This window comes from Dermochelys coriacea, chromosome 1 (assembly GCF_009764565.3).
Source record: "Dermochelys coriacea isolate rDerCor1 chromosome 1, rDerCor1.pri.v4, whole genome shotgun sequence".
Lineage (NCBI taxonomy): Eukaryota > Metazoa > Chordata > Testudines > Dermochelyidae > Dermochelys > Dermochelys coriacea.
The window spans coordinates 290,210,977-290,237,277 of NC_050068.2; the positions used below are offsets into that span (position 1 = coordinate 290,210,977).

The 26,301-nt window shown below is 39.6% G+C and overlaps 1 protein-coding gene across 1 annotated transcript in view; it reads right to left on the minus strand.

Moving 5' to 3' along the window:
* HMGA2 (high mobility group AT-hook 2) overlaps positions 1-26,041 on the minus strand; it is a 169,456-nt gene extending 143,415 nt beyond the window's left edge. The window contains exons 1-3 of the mRNA XM_038368665.2: positions 25,221-26,041; positions 22,696-22,782; positions 14,045-14,095 (exon numbers count right to left, since the gene is read on the minus strand). Of these exons, the coding sequence (XP_038224593.1) occupies positions 14,045-14,095; positions 22,696-22,782; positions 25,221-25,337 (255 nt within the window). The 5' untranslated portion in view covers positions 25,338-26,041. The remainder of the gene's footprint in view (positions 1-14,044; positions 14,096-22,695; positions 22,783-25,220) is intronic.
* Between the last annotated feature and the right edge of the window lie 260 nt (positions 26,042-26,301).

Genomic DNA, 26,301 nt, shown 5'->3' on the forward strand with positions numbered 1-26,301 from the left:
CTATTTGATCATAGCCACCTGAAGTATTTACTGAAACAATCTTTACCTCGCATATAAGGCCTGATACTACAGCTGTTTCATGCCTGGAAAACTTCCACTGATTTCAACATGAATTCTCTGAATGAAGTGTTTCCAAAATCAGGCCAATACAGTCCAGGGAGACAGACCTCTGTTGCATCTAATGGTGGCATAAACTGTCTCTATACCTAGGCCTGCACCCCACAAGAGTCTGGTTTTTTTGCTCTAAATTTTTAATGCTGTAAGCCAAGCACTGTATCAAACAAATGATGGAAAAGGGTTCCTGAGCAGATTTCTCAAAGCATCATTAACAGGAAACAATGCAGTATGAATGGGCAGAGTACGAATGAGTTGTGTGTGACTACTAAGGAAACCCCAAGAATATGTTAGCACAGTGCAACTTTGATAAGATCATAATAGCAAAGCTCAGATATGTGTTTGTATTACAACTAGTAAAAGCTCCCAATTGATCTTTATTAGGATAATTGATGTAACAGTCAAGATGGATTAAGGTAAAGTATTGAATAAAGTTGCCATTCTTCCTGTATACTGGAACTACCAGTTTTAATGAGTTTTAAGTGCTAAGCAGTTATTCTAAACAGAGAGGATGTAAAACATAAAATTCTAAACCTGACTGATTCATTAATAATTTTAATGGCTCCAAAATGTAGGCTACGCCCATTGGTACACCAAAGCATACAGACCTCTATGGGCCAGATACAGCTGTCATTTACACTGGTGTAAATCCATTAAAATTAATGCTGTTACTGCAAGTTTAGCTTATTCATATTATTATGTACATCACTGTAACTAGGAACAGAATTTGACCCAACAATTTACAGACACTTAGACTGGCAGTCTAGAAAAGAATAAACTTATGATGATATGTCCAAATAGAATGTACAGTAGAACCTCAGAGTTAAGAATACCAGAGTTATGAACTGACTGGTCAACCACACACCTCATTTGGAACTGGAAATACTCAATCAAGCAGCAACAGAGACCAAAAAAAAAAAAAAAGGCAAATACAGTACAGTACTGTGTTAAACATAAATCGCTTAAAAGAAGAGGAAAAGTTTTTAAAAAAAGATTTGACTAGGTAAGAAAACTGTTTTGTACTTGTTTCATTTAAATTAAGATGGCTAAAAGCAGCATTTTTCTTCTGCAGAGTAAAGTTTCAAAGCTTTATTTAGTCAATGTTCAGTTGTAAACTTTTGAAAGAACAACCATAACATTTTGTTCAGAGTTCTGAACATTTAAGAGTTACAAAAAACCTCCATTCACAAGGTGTTCGTAACTCTGAGGTTCTACTGTAACAAACAAAACAAAAGAGCACATTATGCACTACTAGCTTCCATAAATTACTTTGACAAGAATTACTATCTTGGAATCTTCTTCCCCAATATATGTCAAATTACACAATACATATATTAAATTGCCTAACGTCCAAACAATAGGAAACGAATTAATTTTTCAACAGGTAAAGCAAGAAATAACCTCATGTGAAAGACTTAGAATCATAGAATATCAGGGTTGGAAGGGACCTCAGGAGGTCATCTAATCCAACTCCTCATGGAAAGCAGCTCTCCTTGTATACAGTCCTTCTAGCCACACTGTAAAACACACAAGGGCCATGTTCCATGAAAGTACTGAATTCTGCAATGTCAGCCTCTGGAAAAAAATAATGAAGCCTACAGATGGCCATATTCATAGATGTAGCACCTTCTCCTCAGATCTGTCAACTAAGAGTGGCCCTGAGGATACTCTTGCACAATACAAAGGTCACTTTTCCACCAAGAAATCAAGGGAACATTAAAGCTGGACAAACCAAATGAGCAATGACAAAAAAGAAAACTCTGTGACTGATAGTTCCTTCTGCTTGTAAATAAGGGAAGTTATACTACATCTACAGTCACTGACACAGAGCATGCTGATAAGAGTGGTTTGTAAAATCAGAATCACTTTGAACGGAAAATGACAAAAGATTGCAGAACAAACAGTGCATTATAAATGTTATCATCTATAACGTCATGATTACATGTTCCTCAACAAGAAAAGGAGTACTTGTGGCACCTTAGAGACTAACAAATTTATTAGAGCATGTTAGTCTCTAAGGTGCCACAAGTACTCCTTTTCTTTTTGCGAATACAGACTAACACGGCTGCTACTCTGAAACCTATGTTCCTCAACATATGGCTTTTTCATTCAGTCTTTTACCTCCCTGGGCCTTGGTGCTTCCTGTTATAGAGTCTCCCTGAAGAATGAAAATATTTGGATTCTCCAAGACCTTAGCAGGTATCCTGTTCCTTTATTGACAATGTCACTGATGCATCTGAAATTGCTAAATTACATACCTTAATTGACTCTTTAAATGGTAAAGATCTGGATTCATCTTTCTGTGATGTTAGTGTTTTCAGATTCAATTAGCAGGTTTTGTCCCGGTATTTTATTTTTATTTTAAGATCTAAAGAACACTGCACATAGGTTGCAAAAAGGAAAAATAATCGATCTATTGTAAATGTGCTGGGTTCTTCACACTTTTTTAATTTGAACCTGTACCAAATTTGAGTGTAGACATATGAATATAATGGGCAATGCCTACTAAAGACACATATGAAGTACATTATTGTTGGTTTAAAAATTGGTTTTCCTGAATCAGGTGCTTGTATTTAATGAGAGCAGCCCCCTTTCTTGTTGAAAATCCTGTACTCTAACTAAAATATAATGCTGAATTTCAATATGAAGCAAAGCTTTGTCCTATAATTAAGGGAAAGGAAATAATAATAATTCTTGCACTTACGGCATGCAATGATTTCATTCAAGGACCTCAAAGCATTTTCCAAACATTAAGTATCCCAAAACTATCGGAAGAGACTCAAACCTGCATTGTATCCAGATCTCCTATTTGGGTAGTAAAGAATGCAAAATCAGGACTAAAGCATCACAATTAATAAGTATTATCAAACTTCTTATTTCAGATGGGTGAATTTAAGCATAAAAGGCTTTATTTTCATTTACACTAAGCATCACCACTCTAGCAGTATAAAATGGGAGGAAATTATCATTACCGCAAGAGGCCATAGTGTAAATGAGCACTGGGCACAGAGACATTAAGTGGCTTCCCCCATACTACATAGAGAATAATAACTGGAAGAGAATCCAGGAGTCCTGACTCTCAGCCTAACTATCAGATGACACTTTTACACATGGTATTCCATTCATTGTGTCAGGTTTCCCCCCAGCCCCCATATATTCAAGGATGTAAGGTGTTGACTTTTTTATTTCTGAAGTGGGACTCAGTGGAGGTGCTAGCCCATGGGGGTCCTAATCAGGAATATTTCCCACCATGTCCCCAACACATACTAATAAACTAAGCTGATCCTGGAGCGTTCATTTTCGGATCTCTTTGAAAACCTATAGTGTTTAAAATGAGTAAAATACTAACACAGGTAAGTTTTTATGAAAATAATATTTAAAAAAGCAAATGGGGCCCCCATGAGCTGCTCAGGACCCCTAAACAATTGCATAGTCTGCTTATGCCTAGCGCCAGCTCTGGTGGGAGGCCTTTAACTGGACATGTCCAGTATCTGTAGCAAAAATCAGCTTGTGTCTCAATAGAATAGATTACTTACATTCAAAACATTTAAGGAATTATGCAGCTAGGTTTGATGATTGTATTTCTTATTTTAAAAGACAAATGAAGGAGTTATATATGCATGAAGATGGAGATAAGTTCACTAGGATTCACACTTCTGTCAGAAAGAAACTAGAAAATAGGAAAATAGAGCCCAGTTACAGAAACTCACGCTGGTCCTGACACTCCCTCATCCATCTTGTACACAAAGAGTTTGCAAGGCCCTTCCAAGTCTTCCCTACGTCATTGTCCTGACAGCTAGACATGTGCTTGGTGCATCGTTAGCCTATAGGAATTGGAAACAAGCAGATGCATTGGTTTGGGAAACAATTCAAACGTGTGCTTCCCTCCATCAACTAACCTGTAGCCAAGTGAAAGCTACCAGGAAAGGACAACCGTCCTATGATACAAGGCAAGTGTCAGGAAATCAGAGTTCTATTCCTGGCTCTTCCAAAGATTTCCTATGTGACCCTGGGCAAGACACTTAGGGCCAAATTTCTAAAGGTATTTAGCTGCTTAACTCCCATTTATTTCAATGGAAGTTAGATACCTAAATGTCTTTTAAAATCTGGGCTCCTAGCCTCTATGGAGTGCATTTTCAATGGGCTGAGGCTCAACAGCTCCTTTTATACCCACAAAATTTTCATGGCAAAAAACTGAACTGCAGGAGCAAATCTGAGTGCTTTTACCTCTACCTAACTGATTTGTACAGTCAGGTCCTTAGAGACACAAGTAGTTAGAACTGTACCTTCAACTGAACTGTGGCTACACATACTGCAGGCGCAATATGCCCTCAGAAAAAGTGGGCTACCCTTTTGGCAATGTAGCTTCTGAATTTGTTTTCCCAAACATAAAAAGGGGATGCAGGAATACTTACATACCTGACAGGAAGTACTATGAAAATTAAGGGATACTGTCAAATGAAAAATCATTTTAAAATACACTAACTTTCTTACCTATGTTACTAATAACACCTGAGATTATAAAAAACAAACATTTAAAATATCAAATTACTTTTCACTATTGATACTGTTTCCTTACATATTGCATTTCCCTCACTTTCAACCATGAACATTTGCTGTTTGGGGCCAATCTGAGTTGACAGTTTCCCTTTAATGACTATGAATGCTTTGAGAAGCTCAGATAGAAAATGTTATAGAAATGCAAAGTTTTGCTCTTTGGCTAACTTGGACATCTTGTGTTACCCCATTCCGGCATACAGTGAACTACCCTTTTGATAATATAAATCAAAGCCCTTGTTAAGGTCTGGTCTATGCTACAGACCTATATCGCTACAACTGCGTCACTCAGGGATGTGAAAAATACCAACCTAACCCGTCGTGTAGACAGCACTATGTTGACGCTACAGTGGTGCAGCTGCGCCAATGCATGATGCAGCTGCGCTGACAAAGCATTTTAAGTGTAGACATGCCCTAACTGTAGACCATAAAGATCTAGGATCAAATTCTCTATTGGTATAAATGGACAGAACTCCATTGCCATCCATGGAGTCACACCCATTTATACCAGCGAGAATTTGGCTCCATACAAAATCCTTTACTTTAATCTTATCTTAGACCTAGCCAAAGCTTGTACAGAAATGAAGACGCACACACCTCTCTAAATGTATCCAAGGCAGAATAACATGTTTTTAAGGCATATTTTCCATTCATTGGCTTCCAGCATGGAGAAGTTGTTTTCCTTCTCCAGAATGTCAAATGGAAAAAAAATAATTAAATGGCAAAATTATGAATCTTTAAAAATTCACCAGTAATTAGAGATAATCTTAAAGGTTGCTGGATAACTTGCTTTTGCAATCATTCTAGCCTTTTGAGAGATTATACTTTTTGCAGATCATCCTGTTTGGAAACGACAGAAATAAATATGATGTTTTCTAAGACTTTTAACTTGTTCTTCACGTAACTTGACTTCATGTCACTTGTCTACACTTTCAGTTTAGGAATTGTGAGGACAGTGGTAAATAGTCTGACCACTATAGCTATAAAAGCCCATCCAAGATCTTTAGGTGACTAAAATGATGACCGTCCACAGGCAGTAGTCTTGCGTGCACTGATTCATTCATAAGGCTCAACAACAGGAGTGGGCAAACTACGGCCCGCGGGCCAGATCCGGCCTGCCAGCTGTTTTAATCCCGCCCTCGAGCTCCCACTAGGAAGCAGGGTCTGGGGCTGCTCCACGTGGCTCCCAGAAGCAGCAGCATGGCCCCCTCTGGCACTCCAGCCAGGGAGCAGGGTCAGGGGCTGCACCATGTGGCTCCCAGAAGCAATGGCATGGCCCTGCCTCCAGCTCCTATGCGCAGGTGCAGCCAGGGGCCTCCACTCTGCACCCCAGCCCCGCAGCTCCCATTGTCCAGGAACCACAGCCAATGGGAGCTGCAGGGGCCATGCCTGTGGACGGGGTAGCGTGCAGAGCCGCCGGGCCGTGCCTCACCTCACGTAGGAGCCGGAGAAGGGACATGCCGTTGCTTCCGGTAGCCACTTGAGGTAAGCGCCGCCTGGAGCCTGCACCCCCGAGACTCTCCCCGTGCCCCAATCCCCCTCCCGCCCTCTGAACCTCTCGTTCTCAGCCCAGAGCACCCTTCTGCACCCCAAATCTCTCATCCCCAGCCCCACCCCAGAGCCCGCATCCCGAGCCAGAGCCCTCACTTTCCCCGCACACCCCACTCCCCCGCCCTAGCCCGGAGCTGCCTCCCGCATCCTGAACTCCTCATTTCTGGCCCCACTCCGGAGCCCGCACCCCCAACCAGAGCCATCATCCCCTCCTGCACCCCACCCCCAATTTTGTGAGTATTCATGGCCTGCCATACAATTTCTATTCCCAGATGTGGCCCTCGGGCCAAAAAGTTTGCCCACCCCAGCTCAACAAGACCAGACCAAGACAGAAGTTCTGCTTAAATTATGGCTTAGAGAGACCCCAGTTATTATAGCAGCTCAACTACATTAATGGCTGATCTAATGTTTCCGTTAGATTGTATTTTCATATGTATTTCTACAGTGTCTAGAGCAATGGGACCCTGATCCTGTTCGGGAACTCTGGAACTACATTAATACTAATACAAATACTACTAATAAATCTTACTACTAATAAATCTCAAGGTTAATGTTTGATATCTCAGCCACTTCAAACTGCATTGTGATGAAATCTGGAGAATCCTAGAATCCTAGAAGTATAGGACTGGAAGGGAACTCGAGAGGCCTTCTAGTTGAGTCCGAGTGCACTCAAGGCAGGACTAAGTATTATTTATCTAGACCAGGGATCTCAAACACAAGGCCCGCGGCGTTATTTGCCACAGCCCGCCAAGCTCCCCACCCCCCCAGCCCTCCAGAGTTATTTCCTGCGTCCGCCAAGCTCCCCTCACCCGCCAGCCCCCTTCCCCCCCACAGCGCACCCCAACCCTGCTCCTCTGCCTACGTACAGATGCTTCCTGCCGCCAAACAGCTGTTTGGCAGCACTTAGCGCTTTCCAAGAGGGAGGGGAGAGAAGCGGGGAGCCGCGTGCTCAGGGGAGGAGGTGGAGAAGAGGCGGGGCAGAGGTGGGGATTTGGGGAATGGGTTGGAATGGGAACAGGGAAGGGGTGGGAAAAGGCAGGGCAGGGGCGGGGCCTCATGGAAGGGGTGGAGTGGGGGCGGGGCCGGGTCAGAGGAGGGGGCTTTTGTTTCTTTATATGAAAAAGCGTCAGTGGTGCAGCCCTTGGGCCAATGTACTTAGTCCTCATGTGGCCCTCATGATGATTTGAGTTTGAGATTCCTGATCTAGACCATCCCTGACAGGTGCTTGTCTAACCTGCTCTTAAGAATCTCCAATGACAGATTCCACAACCTCCCTAGGCAATTTATTCCAGTGCTTAACCACCCTGACAGTTAGGAATATTTTCCTAATTGTCAACATAAACCGACCTTACTACAATTTAAGCCCATTGCTTCTTGTCCTATCCTCAGAAGTTAATGAGAACACTTTTTCTCTTTCCTCCTTGTAATAACCTTTTATGTACCTGAAAACTTAGTTATCATGTCCCCCCTCAGTCTTCTCTTCTCCAGACTAAACAAACCCAATTTTTTCAATCTTTCCTCATAGGTCATGTTTTCTAGACCTTTAATCATTTTTGGCAAAATGTTCTTCTCTACACTTTCTCAAATTTGTCTACATCTTTCCTGAAATGTGGCCCCCAGATCTGGACACAATACTCCAGTTGAGGCGCAATCAGCATGGAGTAGAGCAGAAGAATTACTTCTCATGTCTTGCTTACAATTCTCCTGCTGATACATCCCATAATGATGTTTGCTTTTTTTTTCAACAGTGTTACACTGTTGACTCATATTTAGCTTGTGAACCACTATGACCCCCAGAGCCCTTTCCGCAGTACTCCTTCCTAGGAGAGTCAGTTCCCATTTTTTATATGTGCAACAGATTGTTCCTTCCTAAGTGGAGTACTTTGCCTTTGCCCTGATTGAATTTCATCCTAATTACTTCAGACCATTTCTTCAGTTTGTCTAGATCATTTTGAATTTTAATCCTGTCCTTCAAAGCACTTGCAACCCCTCCCAGCTTGGTATCATCTGCAAACTGTATAAGTGTACACTCTATTCCATTATCTAAATCAGTGGTGGGCAACCTGCAGCCCGCAGGCAGCACGCGGCCCGTCAGGGCACGCACGCCCACTGGTGGGCTGCGAGACAGTTTGTTTACATAGACGTTCGCTGTTCTCGGCCAATGGGAGCTGCGGGAAGCAGTGCAGGCCACAGGGACGTGCTGGCTGCCGCTTCTTGCAGCTCCCATTGGCCGGGAAAAGTGAACCGTAGCCACTTGGAGCTGCGGGCGGCCATGCCCGTGGACAATCAATGTAAGCAAACTGTCTCGCGGCCCTCTAATAGATTACCCTGATGGGCCATGTGCAGCTCAAATATTGCCCACCACTGATATAAATCATTAATGAAGATATTAAACAGAACCAGACCCAGAACAGATCTCTGCAGGATCTCCCTTGATATGCCCTTCCAGCTTGACTGTGAACCACTGGTAACTACTCTCTTGGAACAGTTTGCCAATCAGTTATGCACCCACTGTATAGTAGCATTATCTAGGCTGTATTTCCCTAGTTTGTTTATGAGAAGGTCATGTGAGACGGTATTAAAAGCCTTACTAAGTCAAGATATACCACATCTACTGCTTCCCCTCATCCACACAGCTTGTTACCCTGTCACAGAAAGCTATTAGGTTCGTTTGACATGATTTATTCTTGACAAATCCCTGGTCACTGTTACTTATCACCTTATTATCTTCTAGGTGTTTGCAAATTGATTGCTTAATTATTTTCCCCATTATCTTTCTGGGTACTGAAGTTAAGCTAACTAGTCTGTAATTCCTTGGGTTGTCTTTATTCCCCTTTTTATTGATGGGCACTATATTTGCCTTTTTCCAGTGCTCTGGAATCTCTCCCGTCTTCCATGAGTTTTTGAAGATAATCGCTAATGGCTCAGCTATCTCCTCAGTCAGCTCCTTGAGTATTCTAGGATGCATTTCATCAGGACCTGGTGACTTGAAGACATCTAAGTAAGTTTAAGTAATTTTTAACTTGTTCTTTCCCTATTTTAGCCTCTGGTCCTACCTCATTTTCACTGGCATTCATTAAGTTAGATGTCCAATTGCTATAAAACTTTTTGATGAAAACGGAAACAAAAAAGTCATTTATCCCTTCTGCCATTTCCACATTTTCTGTTACTGTTTTTTCTCCCTCATTCAGTAATGGGCCTACCCTGTCCTTGGTCTTCCTCTTGCTTCTAATGTATTTGTACAATTTGGAGAAAAAGTTATCAGCTAGAAATCATTTTCTTCACTTTTTTAAAAACAGTTTTGTACCTCTTACTCTAATTTTCAGCATTTAAGGTGAAATCCTGGCCCTACTGAAGTCAATGGCACAACTTCCATAGACTTCAGAAACATAGATTTGTCCACCCACGCATGTTAAAATTAGCTCAAACCCTTGCATAGGGAAATGGAGTTTAGTTCTGTTTGTTTTATCACTACAAATTTGTGTTTCAATGGTTGTGTGTGTGTGTGTTTGTGCACGCACTGTGCTTAGAAATTAACTACTTCCCCTCTGTTGTTATAAGAAAGTTATAGTTGGAGTTTTGTCCCTCCTTTGCACAATCCATTACCAGATAGTTTCATACTATTATATCATTATGTCAGTCACTTACCCACATCAACTCCAGACCCCTTACAAAGTTATAACATCTGCATATTGAGCTTTGGAATATGCCTGGCTATTTTATGTGCCTTTGAAAAGTTGTGTTTCCGTTTAAACAACGTGGGGGTGAAATCAGACAATGCTAAAAACCAGTCTGGAGGGAAAAAAAGAAAGACAAACCTAAATACCCTTTTAAAGCATCATCATCAGAATGAGGTTTCAGGTTTCGCCATTAAACTGAAGTTTGAGAGCACCAGAAGTCTGCGAAATTTCCAGGACTTTTCAATATGATCCATTGGAATGAATTGTATTATAACTGCTTATTCAGTCTCCGTTCCGCTCCTGCCCCAACACAGTACTTCAGTCAGGTTACTAGCCTTACACAAATGTAAAAAATGTGGAAGTTTAAAGTGTAAGCTCCTTGGGACATGGCAATGGAGACCTACTCCTGTTTCTCACTGACTCCAGTGTGAGTAGGGTTAGGCTACACAGATGAAATCCTGGCCCCACTGAAGACCATCGCAAAACTCCGATCAACTTCAATGGGGCCTCATGTCTTTATTATCTCTGTAAATTGCTGTGAACATCTATGACACATACAATAGTAATTCTCCTAATAAAAAGCCAGGTTGCTTCATCTGTATGTTCCACTGGCATCAAAGAACCTAGATCATATCCCTGTAACAAAACTTCTAAAATTAAAGAGTAACTAGTACACAAAGAAATTTTTTTCATCAGTAAAATAATAGGATTTTCTCCCCCCAAAAATGTTATTGTACTGCATACATATGTCCAGCAACTTGTGGTGACAGATGGGTCTACTACAACTGAAACTGAATTTCTTATTCCAAATATGATGGTTCCCATCTGGTTTTTCCTTATTATCTTCAGTGCTTTTAATCAATTAATTCTAAATGTGGGTGGCTTTTCTTTATAACCAAATATATATTTCCTATAGAGCCACTCACTCTTTATAGTTTGTTCAACAGACAAGGATCTTATCTTCTTGGACTATTTTTCAAATACACATTATTTTATTAAAAATATAACTTGGTTTATTGTACACTTCTGGTAAATCAGGTTTCCACTCTCTTCACTTCAGCTTTTTTCTCCAGGTTTTATACATTCACAGTCAACTAGATTTAGTCCCTCTTCTAAAAAAACTGTGAGTCACAAATATTAAATACTTAATTTGAACTGGCAGAAAGACTGGCTACCAAAATTCTACAGAAGGCTGTTAGCTAGTTTGTTTCTGCATGTGCATATTGAAGGAAACAGCAGAAATAATACTTTACAATTTGATGAACAACATATGACACAAATCCTCTAAACTCACAAAAATAGGTTACAAACTTAGAAAAATATCCATCCTATACAATTTCTTGCCCCCCACAAACACAAAGGAAATATACACATTCCTTATTTTAATTGATACATAAACTGTTTAAAGTAATGCTTGATACAAACGTACTAGATTAACAAAGAATATACTTTAAAAACCCAAATTAAATTCATGTGATAAAAAGCGGTGTTTTCTGAACAGAAGCTAGATCAGGTGTTCTCAAACTGGGGGTCGAGACCCCGCAGGGGGTCACGAGGTCATTACATAGGGGGTCGCAAGCTGTCAACTTCCACCCCAAACCCCACTTCCTCCAGCATTTACAATGTTGTTAAATATATTAAAAAGTGTGTTTAATTTATTGGGGGGGGGGGTCACACTCAGAGGCTTGTGATGTGAAAGAGGTCACCAGTAAAAAAGTTTGAGACTCACTGAGATAGATGTTAAAACACAGTGGGCCCTATTATGCCATGCCCATCTGTTTTTAGGTAGAATCCCTCACTAATTTCCACTGCATATACTGTTTAAAAAATTGTTGATATGATAATGGCTCCTAATAATTTAACAATATTTTTTCATGTATAAAATGTGATATGACTCTCCATTTTACCACATGTAAAGAGGAGCCCATAAGCCTGACTCATGCTGGAAAAAAGAAAAGCAGGAGAGAGAAAATGGCACTTATATTTCCCAATGTCTACAACTTTATCCCATTGTTAGGTGCAAGCTCATATATTATTTCTAAAATTCACTAAAAAAACAACCATCCAGTACAGTAGTGAATGGGTAAAGGATTCCATTTCTAATATTTGCAATAAGAAAATACTGCAGGGCTTTAAAATACTCCCTAATTTCAAGGAAATGAATGACATTGTTGGAAAGCATTAAACTGTTGCAAAGTGAAGATTGCCTCTATGGGATAGTCAAGAATTTATTTCTGCAGTTCAATTTTTTCACCCAAAGAACTGTACTGTATTTATTTCTTTGCTGCTACTGCCTGCTCGCTCTTGCCAGCATAAGCTACACAAACCAAAGTGTAATATGCCGACTATAACAAAAATAACCTTTTTTTTCTCTTCAGAGAAGAAACCTCTTAAACTCCAGATACAATGCCTGGGATGGTGCACCTCTTAACACCACAGACTGTGACACTTTCCATTCCCATGGAGTTAACAACCTTCTGCCTACAACCACATATACCAAACCTAGTATAGATGGCTTGGATGTTATAAATTATTCTTGTAAAACAGCCATTCATTTTGCCTCCCTGGGGACTGCACCCAATATGAGGATTAGACAAGTTCAGTTAGCATCCACATATACAATCTCAGGCCCTAGTAAACTCTAGACAACCTTATAAGGAAACTGACAGAAATCGCTAAACGTTTTACTGAGCTATTTAGTGTTTGTCTTATGCAAGCCACCTTTGAGAAGGTTACCAATTCATGAAAGTTTTTATAAACCATCTAATCTCCTAATGCCAATGGGCTTCTTCTCTGTATACAAAGAATTTGCCTAGTCTAAATACTGTAGACATGTATAGTATATACTGTATATGACTGTCTGATTTTCTCCACAATATTAGAGGAAGATCCCCAGGCACTTTTATCACTGGACCACAATAGGACTATTTTTATAGTGTATGCTAAAGCCATCCCTCCTCTCTTGTGCTTAGCTGCTGACACTTTGGGGAACGTCAGTTGTAGTTATAAGCTTCCGGTGGTGCTGTTTTAGCTCTAGGAAGCTTGGATGTCTTGACAACAATCTTAATATATATTGGAAAGGGAAAGGATGAGCTAATGGAGGGAAAATGACAACATGAAGATGAGGGAAGAGAAGAAGGAACATAATAAAGGAATGAAGAAGAGATGAGGTAGGAAAAAGAAGTATAGAAAAAAATAGAGGACAGAAGTGTAGAAGTTAAAGGTAATGGGAGAAGGAAAACTAGATAGAGAATTTATTATGGAACATACGGTTGCACCTTCAATTTCTCCCATTAACACCTATAGATGCTTTTCAGGTGACAGTCTCATCACTTTCTTTTTGAAACGGAGAGAAGTAAAAAAGGATGCATACAAGAAGTACTCAACAACTGAACACTGAATTTCTAGACTCCAAGCGACCAGAAATCTGTATGACAAGAGGATCAAGGGCACTTTCCAAAAATGCATTTGTCTCTGACTTCAACATCCAGGGAGCCAATAGCAGTGTGAAAGAGCAATATTTTAAAATTTAATAACAAGACAAATGAAAAAAAAATCACCCATTCTATGTGAGGTATACAGCTGGCCCATACAGGGAAAACATTTGGTGCAAGTTACCCAACATTTATTTTTGTTCCTTTTAAGGATTTTGGCGAGGAAATGTACTCTGTTTCCTAGGGATTGTGGACCATTACTAAAGAGACAAAGAGGTTTTGTTTATTTAACTTTATCTTGTACACACTGCATTTGAATTTTATCACCTTTCATAATCACTTTCTGATGCCTGATAATACCCCCTTTAACCTTTGTTACTCAATTACGGAACAAGTTATCTCATTGTTACTCTTTTTTTTTGAAGGAAGAGTTGAGACTCTTTTCATGCTGATAAGAGACATAAGAGTATTCAATGCCAGAAAACATTTAGTAGTAAAGTGTCTTGAACAAACTATCAGAGTCTAAAGGTAGGAAGTTGAGATAACGTGTCTGCTGCCTTAACCCTTTCGTTGACCCAACAGAACAGAAAGAAATGAGACATTCTTTTAAAAAAATGAAATAGAAATAGTCTTCTTCTAAAGAATGGCATTAAAACATGTTTTATAAAGCAGAAAAATAAATCAAATGGTTGGAAATGGAATACTTACCCATTTTCTGGGTCGGCCTCTGGGTCGTTTTTCTCCAGTGGCTTCTGCTTTCTGTAAAGTGAAAAAACAACATATTTTATAAGCCAACATTATTTAGCAGTGCTGGTAACTGGGAACATATTTCTTGTAATATGATCCATAATTATGTATCTGCTGATTAGATGGGTGACATTAAGTCTCTCTCTCTCTCTCTCCCCCCATGGCTTGAATCTTGAGATTCCTTTTTCTAACATTTCATAGCATAAACTTAAAGATACTAAAATCCCCTCTTGTGGGGTAAAAAGAATACAGTTTGTTTCAAGAAGGAAGGAAACTTCTTTTAAACTGATGAACTATTCGCAATAGTCTGCCTGTTTTTTCTCTATTGATAATGTTCAGAAAGCAAATCAGCATGTTTGACAAAGAATATCATCTTGAACATGTGTGTATTTCTACTTAGTGATACTTTCCTGATTCTGACAGGTTTCAGAGTAGCAGCCGTGTTAGTCTGTATTCGCAAAAAGAAAAGGAGTACTTGTGGCATCTTAGAGACTAAATTTGTTAGTCTCTAAGGTGCCACAAGTACTCCTTTTCTTTTTCCTGATTCTGAGTAACATTTTCCTTTTCAGGTACAAACACATCCTTTAAACTCTGAACATACCTTTCATCATTCCAAAATATGCTTTCATGTTAAGGGTTGAAGGAATTTCAACAGTAGGTGCCACTTCTAGGGTATGTACGTGTAAGGATGTTCAGATGTATAAGGTATGTACGTGTAAGGATGTTCAGAGTTTAAAGGACGTGTAAAGAATATGTAAGCAAGGCCTAGCGATTACTGCAAGGAGTTCAAACAGAGAAAACACAGATTCCATTCAGGACTCTGTCATTAGTTTGCTTGGTGATTGTGGGATAAATATACTTACCCATTTTTGTAATGCAACTTTGAAATCCTTGGATAAAAAATTACATATAAAATGTTGTTATTTACAGACAAAGTATGTCCACCATGCATATGTCAATATCTGATTAATAATAATGGTAGTTAGGTAGGTGAACTACAGGTAAAATCCTTGCCCAACTCAAGTCAATGGCAAAACTCCCTTCTATGGGGCCAGGATTTCACGCTATGTGCATAATCATTCCTTAGAATCAAGGTTTTTTGAATACCTGGTGCATACGTGTTTTCATATATTGCTTCTTCACAGCAGTGTGTGTATTTGACTTTCCCCTCAGGAGTCAATTGTCTCATTACATAAATCACTTATTGATATATCTCTGTAAAATGTGCATAATGCCTTGTCATGTAAAATGAATCCCACAAAAGAGCTGGGAAAGTACTGGGGCCAATCCCTATAAACCCTACACTATAAGAGCAGTAAAATGACCTTGAAATAAATCTCAGCAAGAAGAAATGTGTGAAAAATAAAATTCACATTCCTAAAGGGCAAAATTATCACTTAGAGTTGTTAAAAGAGTAAACTTGCTCTTTAACAGTTTATACCAGTGTTACATGTAAGGTGAAACCCTCTTATGAGAATACTTTTTAAAGAAGTACATTTGCTGTATTCTCTAGCTATTTAAGAGGTTTTTGTTTCCCTTCAAACCTTTCATTATTATGTCCTTATAACCTGGATAATGCAAACAGAAATTAATTTTAGTATATGATGTCCAATAGACACATAGTTATTGTTTGAACTATCTGAGGCATTAATTTTTAAGAAAGGATCAGTTTAAAATGTTCTAAATCAACACTTTACATCTTAGTAAAGGACCAACAACCCCCCTCCTTTTTTTAAGGTTTTACTACTCTTAAAAATAAGATCATGCTGCCAATGTCCTTAAAAAAATGAACATGAACTTGTTCAGATCTACAGCAAACCTGGTCTTGAAATCAAACTTAAAAAATCCCAGTAAGTTGACATAGTCTATATAAAGTATCTTGACTGGAAAGAGTACATGCAGATTTCTTTGAATAATTAATCTTCATTTCCAGTCCTAAACTGTCATGCAGTGTGGCTGAGTGCTGTTAACAATCTGTTTCACCCCAGAGGTGGCTACGTTTCAGTAGTGAATAGTGTTTCCTGTGTATAGTTTGTATATCAGTTTGTAAAGTGCTTCGGGACCCTTTGTAATGAAAGGCACTATGTTAGTGCTGTATATGATTTCCACCTCATGTCAGAAGAATAACATTTCTATAGGTCTTATCAAAACCAAATCTTTCCCAGAGGTGAGCTGGGAAAACAGCAGTGCATTCCAATTCATTATGTTTTGGTACAGAGAGATGCTGTAAGCAAACAGGAAGGTTTCCATAGACTAAACTGCAGAAGATGAATGACAAAGACTTCCATAATGGACATTTTATCTCACTCTAAAAGGCAAAGACAAAACACTTCTTGAACAAACAAGAAGGAAAATAATGATAAAAAGATTATAGTAAAGACAAGGAATCTAGGAAACATAGTTCCATTTTTTCACTTGGATATATAATTATTATTAATATTAATATTTTGACAAATAAAGCACAAGTTTACTCTGGGACCACAGTATTGACACTTAATATAAATACCTGGAGTCATGACTAGTTATTTAGTAGTGATCCTGTCAAATAAATAAAATTGTGCGGAATAATGTAAAATGTAATTAACAAGAAGTTAAACACATCAACCCAACAGCACTAGTTTGCCTTTTGAATAGATACTGTATTTAGAGCAATTTAATCTAACTACTCTGCTAGCTGTTTGCTTTCATTACACTGTTATGTCTTGAGTGAGGAATAAATCTAGAGAGAACACCAAACCTCCCAAACATAACAAACAGTATTATTTAGACGGCAGCTTGCAAGTGATCTCAGCTACGCATTGCAGTTTATATCTGCTTAATCAAAGGAAGCTGTTTCTTTTTAATCCTCTGATGCAATGTAGAGTAAGGTGTGTTGTGTTGGGTTATATCTCAGCACAAGACACAACATGCTGAGACATGACTTTGCTCTATATAACATAATACAACAACATTTAACACTGAACATAAAACAGAGGAGGGCTGAGCAAGGGGAGGGAAGGTTAGCATATATGCAGTTTAAGGGTGTTTTTCTTTTTTTAAAATTAACACATTTTTATATGCAATATTATAAGCAATTAATTGCTGCGATAAAACATTTTGGGAGTGGAACTGAATTAAATAGCTTTTAGAGCACAAAATATGTCTTAGAAAATTGTATTTTTCATGCTATCACAATTGCCATTTCAATCCTTTTCATATTAAAGACAGTTAAGAGTCAATGGAAAGGTCTGCAATTCATCTAAGCTTTGGTAGCACAAGGCAACTTGAAACTGCTTCATAGCCTCACACTGTACTGGGCTCAGCAAAAATGGAGTCTGACTTTCCCACCACCAGCGCCTCCCTGGTCTATGGGTGGGCAATGCCAAGCAGAAATTGAAACTGTACAGTTGAAAGCAATTAACAAGACAAGATGAGTGTAAATAATTGAATGGATATAAAGTGCTCTTCGGGCATCCATATATTGTCAAGCAGAAACACAAATGCAACAGAATCCATATCTTGTAAACTCTGTTTTGCAAAATGATCTGTTGAGAAGTCAAGATAAAATGTGTCATAGGCATAGGTTAGCTAGAGTAATTGATAGCTCTCTCAACAAAGATCACTGTTGTCAAAACTAGTCAAGAGAACTTGCACAATTAAGTGTCCCTCTACTGAAGTCACTTTGTTAAAAACAATAATAAAAGGACTCTGAGGTACTGAACAGACTAATCTTGTTACAGCTTCCATGTCATATTTATCCAGTTTAGGGCCAAACAGTTGTCCTGCCTGACACATCTTACTGAAAACATCTCAGTGGCTGAAGTCTCCATGTTTTAGATGCAATGACCACTTGTACATCATATAGAATCATAGAAATGCAGGGCTGGAGGGGACCTCAAGAGTCATCAAGTCCCATCCCCTGCACTGAGGCAGGACCAAGTAAACCTAGACTATCCCAGACAGGTTTGTTTAATCTGTCCTTAACAACCTCCAGTGATGCAGATTCCACAAACTCCCTTGGAAGGCTACTCCAGAGTTTAACTACCCTTACAGTTAGAAAGTTTTTCCTAGCATCTAATCTAAATCTCTCATGCTCCAGATTAAGCCCGTTACTTCTTGTCCTACCTTCAGTGGACATGAAGAACAATTGATCACAGTTCTCTTTACAACAGCCCTTAATATATTTGAAGACTGTTAACAGGTTGCCCCTCCCACATCTTCTGTTCTCAAGGCTAAACATGCCCAGTTTTTTTAACTTTTCCTCATAAGGCAACTAGATTTTCATCAACCAATTTAGGGTGAAATCATGGCCCCAAAAAAGTCAGTGGCAAAACTCTCACTGATTTAAACAGGGCCAGGATTTCACCCAACTATTTAATTTAGAGACACAAACCTCTCCTCATAGAAGGCATATAACAAAGTGCAGATACAAACAGTACCACTAACTTTTGTTTGCAAAGTGTGCATTTCCCAACTCATGTATTTTTGAGTTATTTAATTTCATTCTAATGAAAAACAAATGACTCTATTTTAGTTGACCTAAACTTTTAAATTGAAGGTGAATTTGACATAAGAGCACTTCTTGGGATTTCTGAAGTTTTCTGTTATGGCACATAGTAACTATTTCTATTGTTTTACTCCAAAAGTGCGTTTCTTCATTCCAAATATGGGAAATTTTATCAAGCACAAATATAGGAGCTAAACAAAGAAAAGCCCTGAATGCATAAGGGAAATGGAGATGTACTGGTAACAGTGCTACCTCGGTCTAACAAATAAAACATAGGTATGGAGCAACCAAGAAGATAATGGAGGGATGTCAATATGTTGTCCTTTTTGCAAAGTCAAACAGATAATCCTTAGAAAAGAGAAGTCCTCCATTTATTCTCCAATTTTTGGTTTAAATGAATGACAGAAGGTCTTGTTCAGAGACATAAGCTCCAATGATAGAGTAATTCTGAACTCTCTAGTACAATGTGATTAGAGTCCTTTTGTGTCTGTCTCCTACTTGTCATCTGTTAATATGTTAGTTGCATTCATTGTTGGTGGAAAATTAAAGCGACTGAGAGGTTGGGGTGTTTTTTTGTAAATTGCAGGCTTACCTGATGTATTCATCTAATGAATACATGTAATAAATATGTATAAGCTTGGTAAAATTCTATTTTTATATAATTTTGACTGATATTGGTTTGTTTCTAAGCCTTTTTTATTTTCATCTATTTAAATTTTCACTGTTGCACAAAATCATGGGCTTTAAGCATTTTTTAAAAAATTGTATCAATTTAAATTTTCACAGTTGTAGGAAATTATGAGAGGGTCAGACAATAATTATTTAATGACAGTAGACATTGAGATTAAAAAAGATAAAACTTTATAATCATTCAAACACAAATTGTGATCACATCAAATTATGCAAAGTAAATATCCTTAAATCAAACTCCAGTTATCAAGCAGCATTTTTCTTACTTTGCCTATATGAAAATTTTGATTATTATTGATGGAAATATTTTTCATTGATTTGTGTGTGAACAGTGAAATCAACATTCACCAACAAACATTTACGGATAAAAAACTACCTTTCCAAGCCTAGATATGTATTATAGGCAAGTCAGTTTTTATGTGTGTATTACCTGAAATTAGAGTAATTGCTACATTATTAGCTGTCCAATTGGTCTTGCAACATTCTGCATGCATTGTCAAGTTTCACATTGCTAATTTCCTAACAAGCACAGTTTGTTTTCAAATGCCCCAAGGCCAGTTTACTAAGTCCAAACACAAGCTCTGCAAGTAAAAAAAACAAAAACAAAAAACATACACCAAGAAATTTTAAATACACCACAGAATCATGATCACAGGGAAAATGGTGCCTCAACTGATTTAAGGGTATTTACTTTTTAAAGTATAACAAAACAAAGCTCCAATACTTGTGTGAGTATTTTTAGCTCCCTGCCAGTTTGTGTAATACATTTTTAATTGTTATGTGTAATGGTTTGCAAGAGAATACCCGATCAATTAATCATGAGTGCCTTCTCAGGTCCGCTCTGTGGGTTCTAGTGGTGTACATTTATCTTACATGTTGTGAACACTATAGTACATTTCAATGAGCTCACTTTGAAAACCATAGGCCACACACTATTCTATAGAAATTCCAGCAATTTTCAACTGCATGTACAGCAACCAAGTTTACATGTATAGGGCCTTAGCAATGTTAACAAGCAAGGCTTTGAGAACTGGAAAAGGATATAGAGGCCCTTCAATTAATATATATGTCAGAAAGTTACAACTGTAATTCATTATTTTAAAAAATGATACCAACAACAACTGAGCTATGAGTTTTTGTTTGTTTTTAAATGAGCAAACTTTTCAATTCAGGTTTACTATGAGGAAATTTATCAGAAAAGAAATTGTACGAAATAAACACTTTGAGGTGTCAAATGTGATATTACAACATCTATTTTAAAAAAGGGCAACAAATAGTTAGTTGAAACATGATCCCAAAGTTTTTACTTTATTTATTGATTTACTTATTTTTAAAAGTTCTACAACTGTTTTACACTTCAGAATATTTAACAAAAACTTGTGCATCTTACCCAAGATACCTATTTTAACAACCATTCCATCACAAAAATTAAAAAAACAAAACAAAACATCAGACTTATATTTAAGGAAACATCAAAGATTTTTTAATAGTAAATAAGACATGTGCCCCTTGGTCAAATTTTATTATACATAACATTCTGCGGAGTTTGCCTTAATTACAGTAGTTACTTGGTGAACTCTGAAAATTGAAAAGGTGCTTTTAACTTGTTCAGTTCTTAATTCAGACTAAAAAGGAACTACATGCACCAAAATGATCTGAACATAACTAAACTGCATAATATATAGTTTTGTATAATAAAAAAGTCTTTTCTAATTTATGATGATTTTAAATCACTCAGATTTATTAACAGGTTTTAATATTTCTACTAGAAATATCTTTTAAATATACATTTCCATGAAGAATTAATTTAAAATTTTATTCTTGCTAGAAATATTACACACAGTAATGTCTACTCTTCCAACAGTAATATTCAAAATATTTAATCTCAAATTTCAATTTTCCAAACTAATAAAAAAATTTGTTTTCTCTCTTTTGAAGAATTAAATGTAAACTGTTTAATACTTATTCTGATATACATTTTTAACAATACAAAGAAAAAAACCCTAAATACCTACACTTTTTAGGGTAGCAAAGCGGTTTTTGTACATTTTAAATATCTAACCCGAAAAATACAATTTTTACTAATTTATACATTTATTGATTAAATATACTGTTTTTTCCCAGCCCAGACACTAAAAAACAATTGGAAATTCAAACACTATAGGAAAATGTTCCTTCAGCTAATGTTCAAAACATTTAAAACAGACATGAAAGAACTTAATATTTATCACTAGTTGCTATGGTAATTTATAACACTGAAAACTATCAAACTTAACATGGTCAGTGCCCTCAGGCACAAAGTAAACCACATTTAAAATTTAACCATAATTAGATAAGCCAACAGCCATCTTCCAAAACACATTTTACCATATAACTACTAAAGAGTAAAAGACACTGATACACTTAAGCACCACAGTTCACTCCCAGATTTCATAAGCTTTTGTTTTCAACTTAGTACCCGTAAATTAGTGCTAATTGCTGTGGAACCCTCCACAGAACCATTACTCCTGTACTTATTTTCAAAACTGCATACTTCTATTTACTTCTTATGTTCACCAAAAAAATGTCACATATAAATGTATTATTAGCCTTATTAGCAAGATTTTATAATGCACAGTATTGGCAAATTTAAATTAAGCTAGTTTTTCAGGTTGAACTTGCAATTTAAAATCAATGAACTAAAAGGACTGTCTTCATTGGACTGGTCTGTATCATTGCTAAACTATTCAGAACCCCTATGGTATATATCTGCTAGCAACACCAAATTGTAGGAATGGTTCAAAAGACTAATATTGCTTCAAGAAACAGCCTCTTTGAAAGTGATTACTAAACAATACATAGCAGGCTGTTACTGTAACTCACAGTTTACTTTACCATCACATTTTAAAACTGTAAATTTCAAGAAATATTTCTATCAACACATAATTGGATTTACTTCTAATTACCATATGTTTGACAAAGCACTTAGCTTTAATAGACAGATTTGGTTTGAAGTAGTAATGTAAATAAATGTACAGGAAATGAATTTTCATTTTTATGCATAGAAGACTTTTTAAATCTTAAACTGGAAAATATTATTAATAATTAATAATATTGTTTTTCTTTCTAGACCACAATGCTAGCTGCAGATCTCAATCAATATCTCAAATATGTCATATTATTTCATACTCTATGCACTGTACAAAAACTAAATTGACCTCATATGTTCTGTGCTAGGATCTTTCTGCAGCAAAAGTTAACTCTGATTTTACAAAGGTAAAATGCAGAAAATATGTGGCCTCCATTATTAAAAATGGTTCAAACTCTACAGTTCAAAGGCTGAATGACTGGAATAATTTGGAAACTAACTGATGAGTGGACAGTAATTGTTAAGAACTCTCTCTCTCTCTCTCTCTCTCTCTCTCTCTCTCTCTCTCTCTCTCTCTCATAATCTCACCTTCTGAGCTGCTTTAGAGGGACTCTTGTTTTTGCTTCCTCTTGGTCTTCCTCTTGGTCTTTTAGGAGATGGTTCTCCAGTTGGTTCCTAAACACAGGAAAACATGCTATTGTAGCAAGAATTTCCACAAGACACTACCCAAATAGACCTTAAGTATAAACAACAACTGAAGAACTACCTAAAAACATGAAGTATAAATGATACAAAGTTTAAAGTGAAGTAGAGAACTCTAGTTTGCATATTAAAAGGAGACTTCAATTAAATTATAATTATGTAAGAACATAAGGGAAATCTGCATATTCTAATAACTGTAAAACATACCAGAAAACACAAATTGTTAACAGGGATGGCGACTGTGAACTTTGTGGAAAGATCATTTTTCAAAATTAATTACTCATTTCATTTACGTTTCATCATAAGAGTATACAACTATGGTACGTAGTTTCTATCACAAACATTTTTTGAAAAAGCTCAATACTGAAAAACTGGGAAGTAATCTGCAGTTTTCTCTTAAGGGCACAAATAGATTTTTTTTTATTTTCCTTTGTTATTATGAAGTTTGCATTTGTCCAAACTTAATTGTCTTTTGTTAAAATGTAAATGTAAAGATTTCTTTACAACAGATTTTTGGCATACCATATATATATTTGGAAATAAAATATCTGTAACAAAAAAGTTTAACACATCTAAACAAGAACAGTGATTATTTTAGCAATTTTCTTAACTGGTCCCTGTGTTTGATAGTAAATTGACTAGTCATTAAAATGGATATGAATGACTAATAGTTCGGATTCCAAATATTTATTCAGTGAATCATAAATACTGTAAAACTCTTCTAGTTCTAAATATTGAACATTTCATTCAGATTACAGGATGTGGTAAAATTAATTAAATGCAGTTTGTTAACTTAAACCAGCCTAAAACCCTTTAGATTTTAAATTCCCTGGTACATTTATATAGTCTGGAAAGGAGACTAAACGATACGATTCTCAGTTGCTAGCCACAGAGACATGGTGCACATCTGGATCGAACACGTTTTAGGAGATGCAGTTTTCTTTCTCTCCGAGCTATTCAAATGCTAAAAAAAGCCATGCTCAAAACTTGCAGAGCCAATGCTACTGGTTGGTTTTGTTGCAAGACCACGTTGTCGGAGCCAGGTATAAAGTGAGTTTGTGGGGTATAAAGCTGAGATCGCAAAGCTAATTAAGTGTCACAGGGCAGAGCGGGAAAACGTGGGGCTCCGGTTTTGTGGTTTTCCGTAAGTATTTTCTGTGCATTTTTCAGGAGCACACTGGAGAGCAGGAGCAGCTGCATATGCCCCAGTTTAGGAGAATGCTTTCGAGGATGTTCTGCATCTCAGAGCTCCCATAATATTTTCTAATCATCTGACACGCTTTGAAGGAAGTGGTGGGATACTAACGAATGGAGTAAACACGTTTAAAGCCCGCGGAAGTCAGTTTAAATGAGCTCACTAGAAATCCCCACACACTTCCAATCGGTATTTCCGAAGCCTGAGAATTATGGCAAACAAAACCTCCAGCTCGGTGCTTCCCCGTGCTGCCTCTGCAAAGCTGCAAGCTTAATTGGTTGCATCCGCAGGCAAAATCCCCGCAGCATACATCGCTTCAGAGGGGGTGAAAAGAGCCAGACTCGGGGAAGCAGAGTGGCAATGTCACTGCAGGAAATGAAGGGGGGGAGCGGGGGGCACAAGTCTAGCAAGCTTCAACCCCTGTCGGGTCCCGCAAGTGAAGAAGGGCCCTTTTTGGAGTCCCTGAAACTGACCAGCGGTGCAAAGCGAGGGGGGAGCGCTGGGGCTCTCCCCGCCCGCAGCCAGAACCCGGAACAGCCCCCCCGGGAGGTGGAAGAACGACCTGCCTGGCAAAGGGCTCCGGAAATGCAAAAGGTGTCGGGACTGCGGCGCTGCCCCCCCCCGCTCCAGCAGCCTCCCCCCCTCGCCGCCGGGAGTGGGGGGCACCTTCGTGCACACGAAGGGGGTGGGGTGGGGTGAGGGGAGCAAAAGCCAAGCGACTTTGCAGCCGCAGCCCCGGCATCTAGGGGCTGGGCTGGTCAAGCTCGGAGGCGGCAGCAGCCGGCGGTGGGACCCGACCCCCACAGCCCCGGAGCTCGCAAAGGCTCCGAGAGGCGGGCGCCAGCGCAGCTCAGTCCCTTCGCCCTCTCGCAATTTCAAACTCGGCTCGGGGATGACCCAGCGCGCGCTGGTTGGCCGGCTCCGCGCCGCACATTTCCATTGAACAGCGCTACCGCCGCCAGCGCCAGCAGCAGCAGCAGCAGCAGCGCGCCGCGCACAATAGCCAGCGCCTCTGCCCGGCAACCCACCCCGCGCCGCCGCCGCCGCTGCGCCTTCCCCCCCCCCCCCGCCGGCGGCCGCTTAGCGGGGCAGGGCGCGCAACAACCCCCCCCCCCCCCCCCCGCCCGGTCCCCGGGACTCCAGTGGCCGCGGGAGCCCGTCCATGGCCACGCTCGCCTCCTCTCGCGCGCGCTCCGTGTAGGGAGCGGGTACTGACTTGTGGCTGCTTCCTGGGTCTGCCCCGTCCTCTCTTCTGAGGCGCTGTGGCTGCAGGTTGCTCCTGGGCAGCAGTGGAAGTGGAAGGCTGGCCGGCTCCTTCCCCTCGCGTGCTCATCCTGCCGCCTGCCGCCGCCGCCGCCGCTCAGCCGGGAACAATCGCTCCGAGCACCTTGAGAGCTAAAGGGGGGCGGCGGGGGGGGGGGGATTCAACCCGAGCGCTCGCCGCCCGCTGCCACCACCACACACCGGACGTCCTGGTGCTGCCAAAAAGGAGAGAAGGGGAGGAGGAGGAGGAGGAGGTGATGGTGGTAGCGGTGCTGGTGGCGGCGGCGGCGGCGGCGGCGGGGGGGGGGGGGACGGGACTCTCCTCTCTTCTCTCTCCCGTACGCTTTGGGAACAGGGATCGCTAGTAACGCGGAGCAGTTCAAGAGGGGGGGTGGGGAAGGAGGGAGAGAGGGTGAATTGCAGCCCTACAAGTGCCAGGAGGGGGGACCGCGGCAAGCAGAGCAGGAGCAAACCAAGTGGGGGGGGGGAGGAGGGAGGGAGGGAGGGAAATATCTTCTTGCAAAAATGGGAAGCAAGCGGCGGCTATCGCCCGGGGACCGGCTCAGGACCCCGTACGAGAAGACACATTGGAAAGGCACGGGGGACTCGGCCCTCTGGCCAGGAGTCATGCACACTGTGGAGATGGGGGGCTGGGGAGCGGCAGAGAAAGAGCGATCATTGAAACAAAAAGAGCGAGCGAGCGAGAGCTGTGGTCGTGTGTGTGATGCGAGCTGCTGGGGCTAGAAATATTATTAGGCGAGTCCTGCCCACGGATTAAACTGGGATGAATAGAAACAAAAACACCTTTGCCCGTGGGTGGAAAAAATAGGAGGGGGTTGTGTGAAAAAACAAATCGAGGAGGAGTAGGAGGCAGGGCGAAAACCCTAGGATCGGGGGCTGGACCGGGGCCAGATACAACATTAGAAATACAGCAGCATTGGAAGCAGAGGCAGGCTAGAGCACACGGAGACCAACTCACGTGTCCAGCACCGTCCATGCCCAACTTGCTGCTGCAGGTTTAAAGGGACAGGTAC